Below are 10823 nucleotides of genomic sequence, written 5' to 3'. Positions count from 1 at the left end.
TCCGTCTACCGGAAAAGCGAAGTTATCGCCTATAAATTCACAAAAGAACACACCAACAATGCCCATGCATTTATACAATCAAAACCGGGAACACTTTTGCTTTCCATGTGAATTGCTCGTTGCTCATACACTGCAACGGATGGACGATATAAATTTCCAAAAAGTTGTATATAAAAGTTGTCTATAAGAAGGTCAAAAATCTGCCACGTCCCCCAATATTATAGAATATGCAAATTTACTTTTTGAACCAGACGCACAAAACATAGAAAACGTCCATCGAAAGCGTACACAACGCCCCACGTATTGACGTTTTCTGGGTTTTATGTCGACGTTTTGTTCGCTTTGTGAGGACATTTCGTATGTCTGCCAACTGCGTAGTATCTGTGGTAAACATTCTCCCGCTAGTGAAAATGAAGACATTGTCTGCAAATTCGTGAAAGAAGTTGTAAGTGATCTTAACTTTTCAAAGGACGCGTCTACGTAACAAAAACTTTTATTTTCAAATAAAAAAAAAATGATCAGCCGCGCCCACTCCATATTATAGAGCAAGAATTATTAGAGCATATAATTTTTTATTTGTCTTTTTTAGGGTGACTGTGCTGAGTATAAAACCTTCGTTCACGACCGAATATAATTTTCTTAGTTGCTCTTGTTTATGGTTTAGGAAAAATTTTCTTTAATCCATCGTTTTTTATACGTCACATAAACTATTTGTACATTGGACTTACAGACCTTACGATTAAAGGTGTCAGTCCATAAAAAACTACTACATACTCGAAAAAAAAAATTTCAAATTTAAAAACAAATACCTTAAAAATCAGAATAAATGACGCGAGATAATAGAGAAAATACTGGCCCAATATATATATATATATATACAGATCGGCTTTTAAACCTTAACAAGCAAAATGCAGTATTCACGGTATGATTATGTCAGTTAACTTTTAAAATTTTACTTACATTACTTAAAACTATAGTCTATCTCCCTGGCTTAACTACTGTAAACCATTAGTTTCGACTCTCTTGATCTTAAACGCACCCATAAGCCACCGGAAGCTCTTAACGTTACACGATAAATAGCTGTTAGATCACTCTTGTTTTCTACCTTTAGTATATCGAAACTGCGTAGTAATCGAGAAATAATTGTTTTCATTTCCATTAAAGCAAAACGATTACCGATGCAATATCGGGGACCTGCACTGAAAGGCAAGTAGGCATATGGATGCCGTTCTTCATTGTATTCGCTAGCGAAACGTTCTGGAATAAACTTTTCAGGATTCGGATAGATATGAGGTAAACGATGAGTAGCGTAAGGGCAAATGAAAACATTACTACCCGCCGGTAAAGTGTATTTTGATAAACGCACTTCTTCGCCCAATTGACGAGCTAGCAGTGGTACACTGGGATACAGTCGTAACGACTCCTTTATGCACATTTCCAAATAACGCATTTCGCGTAGATCCTGCATAGTTGGCGGCCGCTGATCATGTCCAAATATATGTTCAATTTCATTCCAACACTTTTTCTGACAATCATCATTTTGAGCCAGTAGGTATAAAGTGAAGGCTGTTGCAGCACCGACAGAATCCTGTCCGGCCAACATAAAAGTGCAAGCTTCGTTAACGATATCTTCTTCAGTGAATTCTCGAGGATTGTTATCCGATAACTCAATCATATAATCCAGCAGGCATTTCATCTCGTTATCGTTGTTGTTGTTCCCTTTTAAATCACGACGTTGTTTGACTATTTTACGTGTAAACTCATTTAGACGACGATTCTGCGCCAACTCTTCGCTCGATAACTTTGTCAACCGATAGATGCCATTGAATAGAAGCCATGGTTTGAAGAAACGTTGCGACACAATAAGTTTACCCCTATAACGAAAAGAAAGACATGAATTGAAGATACGCTAATGTTTGTAAACATTGTTAGAACGAAAACAGTCGAATGTTCCCAAAAGGCCGTAAACTTATTAAGTCTTATAATGCACTATGTTAGCTAACTAAGGTTATTAAAAACTTTCCCGCAAGTATTGGAACTGCTTTTGCCAGTAAGAAAGTATGGTTTGTGCGCATGCCCTGAGGATCAGACACGTTTGTGCAATTCAGACATTCTTTGGAAGAGGAACTCCTGTTCGATTTGCGCACTTTTTTGATCAAAAAAATTTTGTATCGTATTTGTAAACAAAGATTAAAGGTAGTGAGGAATTAAAAATTTAAGGACAGCGAAGTTAGACAGCACGTAAATTTCCCATTAAGTCTAGGAAAACAAACGCAAGCAAAAAGGCTGGCTTCTCCCCTTTGGTTTATAATCGTCTAGCGAGAACATTGATGAGAAGTTTCAGATTTCTTTGCCAATCCTACCACGAATATATTACATAATATACTGTGAGGAACCAAAGTCGTCCCTCGTTTTGGTCTCACAGGCTCTCCGTCTCTGAGAGGAGACACTAGAGTAAGTTAGGCTAAGAGAGTTAGAATTACAGTAAAGAGAAATTAGAATAGTTAACCTAAGCCGACGTTTAGCTAAGTTTATCGGTGTCAGAGTAAGTTAGAGAGCTAGAGAGCTAGAATTACAGTGAAGAGAAATTAAGTAAAGAGAAATTAGAACAGTTAGCTTAAGGCGAGTTAGCTTTATTCAAGTTTGTAAGTTAGAGTGAAGTAAGTGAGAGGAGGAATTGATCGCGAGTTGAGCGAAGGAATGGACATGCGGTTACAACGATGTTGGTGCTAGGCCTTTAGATTAAGAAAAATTAACTTACCTTGGATACAGAAAAGAAAAACTGTAAATCTGAAAGAAGAAGTCCTGAAGTACGATTTTCTAAGAAAAGAGAAATTGTAAAGGTCAACGAAGAAAGGCTTGGAATATGTTTTCCAGGAGAAACATAATAATTTAAAGAATAATAAAAATCTTATGTGAATTCCACTTGAGAAAAACCCATTAAATCTGTGTAAATAAGTTACATCAAAAAGTGAAGAAATTCCTTGTGAGCAAAAGACCTGGAACCGCTGAGCTACCCTAGCACCAGGTTTTGGGCAAAATAGCCCCCACAATACATACGTATGTTTTATCTACACATATGTTTATGTATATCAGGGAGTGGATATAAATGTATATATTAAGGACGGAAAATATATTACAATATTTTCATCATCAGGTGGTATCTGGTGTGGTGTCGTACTGCCGCTGACGTCGAAAAGATGACATTGCAGTTTATGATTTTCATGAAAAATTTGTAGCGAATCGAGTAAAAAAGACTGTTTGCTCGCTACTTTTCCAAGAATTTCGATACCAAATATATGGCTCGCACTAGTCAACTAAGAAGCTGGAATAAGTTGATTAAATCTTAAAAGAAATCGAGTAACAACGTCAGTTGATTTAACATTGCTGACTTGATGTAAAACAATTATATCGGATGAACTGATGCTTTGAATCCCCTTCTAGATAACCATTGCTGTGAGAAGCAACACATTTTATGCTATTTCATTGCATGTGAAATATAGCACAGTGAAAATTGGTCCACAACAATAGTCTGACACCAAAATCAATCTTATCAGATTTCGCTCGTGTAGATCTATTTATTGTACCTCGCTGTGAAAGGTAAGTCTTTATATAACAACGAAGTCTAATTTTTAGTGAAGAATAATAACGTCTTGGATACGAGGATAGATTTTGCTAAGTTTCGATCACGCCAGACTGTGGTTTGGGTGCTCATCCCTAAAAGGGAAGAGAAAATATGGTCTTACATGGACAATAATGGTTGCTTTTGACCGATGGTAATGTATTTTCATTTACTCACCTAAGAAAGACCCATCTTTTACTATACCGGCGACGCATTCTCTGAATTGATCTAAGCTTGTCCGCCCGTCTGATGTTTGTCTATGTATTTTCATGTTGGAAATATTTTAATGAAATTTAGTACACCGAGCTGTACCACTCCCAATATAACGCCCTATTTTGACAAATCGTTATATGAAAAAATAGTATAATTATCAGCATTACATGACAAAAATCGCTTAAATTTTAAAACGGGTACTGGATTTTTCTCAACCCCTTGCCATAAAATAAATGTTCCCACCGAAAGTGAATATTTATATAGAGAGGAATAGTTTTCAATACTTCTCGATGAAAATTCATTCACAATAAAAATTTGGTGTGGTAATTAAGCTTACCGAATAAGGCTCACGTAGGTCTACTTTTTGGGTTTCACCTCATATAAGGTATCTAACCAAAAATAAGTCTTCACAAGCCAAAAAATGGAAAATGGTCTTTAGTAAATTAGCTATGGGGGACTTGAATCACATGTAGATTACACAAATAGTGGCGCTTATGAAAACATGGCGATATAGTCTAATTTGCGATTTGCTACGACGGTAGCAACTGGAAAGTAACAAAATCTTTGGTAAGTAAATTAAGTTTGCTTAATTTGGATCCATTAGTTGACGTTTTGAGTAACTTTAATATAAGAGTTTTCAGGAAAATTATGCATTTACATAAAAGTAATGTATTATTTTTGATGTTTTATTAAGAAAAAGAGTGAATAACGGCTGTATTAGTGTGGCGTGTCTAATGGCCGGCCGTGCACGACTATGGCTTCCTTATTATACCCACCATATATTGTTTTTTTTTCTAATGCACGTAACATCCAAGAGGAAGCTTCAGATACCCTATAAGGTATATACACTCTTGATCATGGTAAAACTCTGAATTGATTTAGCCATTTCCGTTCGTTTCTGTGGCTGTGTGGTGGTTGTTGTTGGCACTCTTTTGGTCGTAAAAATTAAGATACCGATTTCAAATTTGGTAGAAATATTGGAACGTTTAGAAGGAGGGTTTATGGTGGCAATGGGCGAAATTTCTCAGAGGGGAAGCCTGTAATGCACCATAAACTGAACGCAACACCGTTTTTCTGAAGAAAATTAATACGGTAGGCACCGCGATTACTTTTTATACCCATCGCCGTAGTACGAGGGAAATATTCATTTTGTCAAAACGTTTTCAACGCGCAGAAGGAAGCCCAGAGATCCCACAAAGTGTATATATTCTTGATCAGCATCAAATTTTAAATCGATTTAAGCATGTCCATCTGTCCGTGTGTGAAAGTTCTATTGCAAACATGCATCTGGCTGCAAAAATGAAGTTATTGCCTGCAAATTTGCCATAAATATTGAAAGTGCTTGCACATGAATTAATATTGAAAACGGGTCAAATCGCTCGAAAGATACGCCTACAATGTTACGTAAATGGGGAATATCTCTCTTTTTCAGAAGAACTTAAAAATTGGTTTGGTGCTCATTAGTCATAAACTACAGCAGATAAATCTACAAAAATTTGATCTTCTGTTTTATGGGCAATGCTGTAGTACCTCTACAAAAATTGGAACAAATCGGCCAGGCCTACTTAATTTTATAGTCTATCATATATTCAGTTTTATAATGCACGCAAGCAAAGTTCAAAATCGCCATCAAGTATATAAATTCTTGGCCATTTTCAAATTCGGAATATACCTAAGCGTGTTCGTGTATTCATCTGCTCGTCTGCGCAACCGCGCAATATCTTTTGTAAACATTCTCTCGTTCACAAAAATGAAAATATCGCCTACAACCTTGCAAAAGAATTTGAAATTGACCTAATCTTTTCAAAGGACACGCTTACAACGCCCGCATGCCTCTACGACAAAAACTTTTCTTTTGCGCCCTCTCCATATTATAGGGCATGGGAATTTTGTTCTTTTACTTCTTTTGTCATTTTTTGGGGCAAGTGGTGGTGGGTATAAAACTTAAATGTAAATAGAAGGATGGGACATCCTAGGGTGTTTCGCTCGTGAATACTTACTGTCTAAATGGCGATTTTTCCATATCCGTATAGTATTTCTTTTTTTTCACAGGTATACCCAAAACCGCCTCTGAAAAAGTATAAAAACGCAATTTGTAGTGAAGAGTGTCTTGCATCTCTAGCAAATATCTTACCATTCAATATATCCAATACGCAATTATTGACATATTTTGTTACGTTAATCTCTTGATTATCAAAGGGATTTAACGATTCGAAGAGACTTTGTGAGGCATCAGCAAATGTACTAATGAAACGTTCCAAAAAGCTTAAATGGAAAGTTGGTTGTATTAGACGACGATGTGTGTGCCATTGCTCTCCATTGCGTGTTATTAATCCATTACCCAAGAAATTGTGCATAAAACGATAGAAAAATGTTTTATTTGTATGCTTTTTTGAAGCGAGTATCAATTGCAAGTCATCGGGCTGGAGGACCAAGAAGAAGGGGAAAAACAGAACCCAGACACGTATCAATGAACCGTACAAACCAAAAGCGGTACTAACGGTGTTACGCAAAACTGCAAAGCCAATAGAAAAATTATATAAAATGTTGTGAGACGAGATCGCTTTGAACTAAGGATAAAACTTACAATCCTTTTCTTTAATTAATAAACAATTACCCAATAAAGGCACCGCCGGAGGGCCGGGAAGTTTTAGCGCTAGAATAATTGATTTTAAATAATTTCTGAGCACATAGACAATGAAAACCAGAAGAGAGACTGCGGCAAAACCCCAAAGCTCTGATTTAAAAGCGTTTTCGAACTGCAATAAAGAAGTTTCAAGTTTCTTAAAAGAAAGAATTATACTGAGTTAGTTAGTTTTGCACCGTTCGAGGGTACATTAGATATATGCCGATGTAAGCACTAAACTAAATGCCTTTTATTACTGCCGATCACTTCAAAGACATTTTCTGAATTGATCTGAGCTTGTCTATCCGTTTGTCCTTCTTGTGTTTTGTGTTCAAGCTACAGGCAGCACTTTTAGAGCTATTTCGATGAAATATGGTACTCCAACATTTTTTGGCCCAAGGACGAACGCTATTGAAATGATTCGGATTTTAAACGAACAATTTTAAAAATTCTTTTTAAAAATTACATAACACTCTCTACGGGGGTAATAACATGCTGCTATTGTATTATATAGAGGTATTATCACTAACATCATAAACCGGGGTTATTAGGTACTAAAATCTCGTAATACAAAGTATAGGTTGCGTAACAGTAAATTCTTGTTTAAATGTATATTTTTTCCACAGGGTCTTTTTATCTACAAATATTTACGATTACTCAAATTAAATTCAAAATGATTCCAGGAAACAGTCATGAAACTCTCCCAGGTGTTATGAGGCCTAACGCGGAAAAGTTTAGAATTTAAAGATTCTGTGATTGTATTTTTACATATTGTGAAAACTTAGCTAATACTTATTTTACTATTTCACTTGCCATTAAAAGGGATAAAAGATGGCATGAAATTATTGTTATTATTCCGCTCGCTTGTGAAACTGAACGAACACTTTTCAGGCTGATTTCATGCACTACGTAGGTTTAAGCAAGAAAAAATCTTGTAGTCGCCCAAGGACGGCAATCCACTTTAAAATACTACAAATTATTCTTTGTTGTGGGGCTTAAAACGATGTAAAAAATTTGGTTCGGATTGGGTGACGTTTCAAACCAACTTTTTTATAACCGATCCTTTGTGGAAAAATGGTTTAGTATTTATTATTATGTCACAGCAAGAAATGATCCATAGTAGCAGTTTAACATGGAAATCAAGTGCGCCACATTTGAACTATGGACTTCGGCCATGTTCTCTGCCCTTCTCTGTATAAGAGTTCACAAAAAAATCTATGTTTGGGTATCGTCACAGGAGTAGAAACACGGCAAGAGCAACGTGTACTGACAGCAGCAGAAAGGATAAGAGCATTCCAAAGTAGAACTTCAAACATTCTCCTTGTACTGCGAACTCACGACATTATGACTCTTGACGTATTGCTACCATTTTTCATCCTAATCGCAACAATTTTTCTTCGTAACCTTCCCTAACGATGGTTATATGTGGTTGGAACAAACCATAAAGCGCCCAGCTAATCTTTCAAAAAATAGGACCGGCGCGAAAATTCATTTCTATCGTCGATGTTAATGATTCACCTAATCCGCATCAGCATTATTTGGGTTTGGATACCATACGGCACTCATTGCTCAACCCTCGTAAGGTTTCAAGAACAGAGTCCTTCGCATTAAGCAGGCAAAGTAAAGTTTCCCGCAAATGGGGGTGTTTTCAGCACAGAACTGCGCCTATTTAAAACTCCAAGAAACTATGTTATGTACACTTTGGTGTGGTAGTTTTCTTAGATGAGTATACCTTAAATGCATGTCTTTTCGAATGGAGAAGTTAGCGTATTATTCGGCACCCAACGGTACAAAAGTCTTACATTATCTCTTAGAAGGAGAGTGGACTCATATTCTTCCACCTAGTAATTAGGACAAGACGCGTCATAGAGAGTATGGATTATTGTGATGCAAAAGATAGAAATCGCTTTACTATAAATTTGGAAGTTTTTTTCGTTAACGAATCCATCGCAAATTTGGCTAAACTCGTACGTAATAATACTTATCAACTGCTTACGTTTATATCCAAGGGAATCCATTCAGGTCTCGAATGATCTTTACGTCGAAGGACTTTACGTTTTAAATGAAAATTTTCCTTATTTTTTAACCACATTGTTATTAGAACTAGGAACCAATTTACTGTTTTGCTTAAGAAGTGGATCCATTAGTCAACCTTCCCAAGATATATGAAATTCATTGTAGAATTTGCTTGGAATGGTGCTCATATTTAACGCACGAATCAGTCTGCAAATCTCCTTAAGCCCTTGAATTGAAACAATTTCGCTCGGAAGCCGCGCCGAAGAAAAAAACACAGCATCAACATATCAATGCCAACTAACTTGCTTTGCGGAAAAAAGCATTGTCAAGCTTGTCAAGCGAACAAATAAAAATACGATTTTTAGACAAATTACGTCCATGAATATATAAAAATATAAAATTTGCTTTAAAGATTTTAACCAAAAGCAAAAAAAAAAAAAACCATCTTTTAATTAACTACTTTCAAGGCGGTCCTTACACCATAGCAATATGTTTTTTTTCATAGTTTAGCAAAAATGACACTTGTATTATTTATTTAGTATTTTGAATATTTTCGTTTTTAAAAATGTCTCCGCTCCTCTTTAATAAAAGTTTTACAGCAGAGGCGGAATAACTTACGCGCGCACATTCCCAAGTAATTTTTTTAAAGATGACTTTATATAAGATATTAACACTTTGGCTCTAATAAAAACAAACAATAAGTTTTGAATATATATATATATATATATATATTTATTTTGCTTTAGTAATTTACTTAACACAAAAACAAGCGAAAACAATGTGATTTGTTATGAGGAGGATGAAACTATTTTTTGTTTTTGCTTTTTTTTTTTATAGAGTAAATTTTTTAATCACTAAACAGGGCAAAGCTGTATTTTTCATATTTTTGCAATGCTTGCGATTGTTAAAACAAGAACTAGACATATAGTGTATGTTCGCAGTTGAGACGGAAACCGAGAATAAGAGATTTTAATCAAGCGTGAAAATGAAAGAGATCGGTCCACACTAATAAAACTTATAGTATATAGACAAAAAAAAAAAAAAAAAGAATTGTTTGCGTCAATCTGCTGCAACAAAAAAAAGCACCAGCAAGGACAACTGATGCTATATTTGCCTTAAACACCCTTCCCTTATATACATGGGGAGTTTCTCCAAATTTTTGTTAATAATTTATTGTTCAGCAAAACTTTATAAACTTAAGGCAATATAAGAATAATTTACGTGAACCATAAGGTTGGGAGTCTTATAACACAGAGGTTAATATCGAATCGGGCATAGAATGCGCTGAAAATCAACAAGTGGAGGCGCTAGGTAAACTCCGCAAATTGATGCCTTGTAGATTACTTTAATTGGTAGGAAATAATTATTATAGCAATTTGCTTCTTTATTTTTTCAAACACGTCAAACTCACCACTTTGCGCACCAACATGATTTATACAAATAATTTCATTAATATATAGAAAAAACACAATTTTTTTTTTTAGATTTTAGGATTTTTAACTTTTATTATCTAATTTTACTCAATTCTTTTTTTAATCAATTTTTTTCTTTCCGGCTTTTACATATACTGTAAGTTTTCAAAGGCGTATTTTAACACATTAAAGGTTTAAAGCGTAATGTCGTTTATAATATTCAATCAGCCGGTATTTATAAAAATTATCGGCAACTTTCGTAGGAACAATTACTGGGAGCAGTAACCTGTTAAATGTTTAACTTTATTAATGGTTTTTATGGTTTTTACATTTTTCGTAGTGATCATCGACAGAATAATTGTTTATTGCTTAGTTTGTAACATTTATAGACACACTTTGACTTTGTGACACGCCACGTGTCCACCAAGAGGACACAACTGGGCTTGCTTGTTCAAAACTTTGTGGCTTATTATATTTGGTATTCTCGGGCAATATCCTCAGTATGAGTTTCGTTACCAAACAAGCCGCGAAAATCAAACAATTCAAGAAACGCTTCTCAAGTCTCCCGGACATACCTGAGAATATTGCTGTTAGACTTGTCTAATTGGATCCATGGAAATGAAACTCAGTTGAAAGGTTTACAATACAAGTTATTTGAAAATAGATGGCACTTGATCAGAAACAACTTTGGAAGATTTGGAAAAGTGAAAGAATATCAGAGAGTTTTTGAAAGCTGCGAAATGTTTTTATCGATAATTTTCTTACGTACATATGTATATTGTGTTCAAAAACGTTATTAATGTTACCATTACTATAACAGCTGTTATAAGCTCCGCTTAAACACAGTCTAGATGCTTAGCCTACTTGTTCTGACGACTGGCCGTAGCATCGATATTCGGATTGGACAAAGATTTTACCAATTACAAGATACACA

General features: G+C 35.3%; 1 protein-coding gene across 1 annotated transcript; it reads right to left on the bottom strand.

Moving 5' to 3' along the window:
- Positions 1-517: 517 nt before the first annotated feature.
- LOC119641224 (probable cytochrome P450 4aa1) lies at positions 518-10550 on the bottom strand. The gene is made up of 5 exons (XM_038039783.1): positions 9889-10550; positions 6423-6594; positions 5970-6350; positions 5836-5905; positions 518-1874 (listed from the first exon to the last, which is right to left on the bottom strand). The coding sequence occupies exons 1-5, from the start codon at positions 9904-9906 to the stop codon at positions 992-994; spliced, it is 1524 nt and encodes a 507-aa protein (XP_037895711.1). The 5' UTR covers positions 9907-10550; the 3' UTR covers positions 518-991.
- Positions 10551-10823: the final 273 nt, after the last annotated feature.

This window comes from Glossina fuscipes, unplaced genomic scaffold (assembly GCF_014805625.2).
Source record: "Glossina fuscipes isolate IAEA_lab_2018 unplaced genomic scaffold, Yale_Gfus_2 147, whole genome shotgun sequence".
NCBI classification, from domain to species: domain Eukaryota; kingdom Metazoa; phylum Arthropoda; class Insecta; order Diptera; family Glossinidae; genus Glossina; species Glossina fuscipes.
This window is presented reverse-complemented; position numbering and strand designations above follow the sequence as displayed.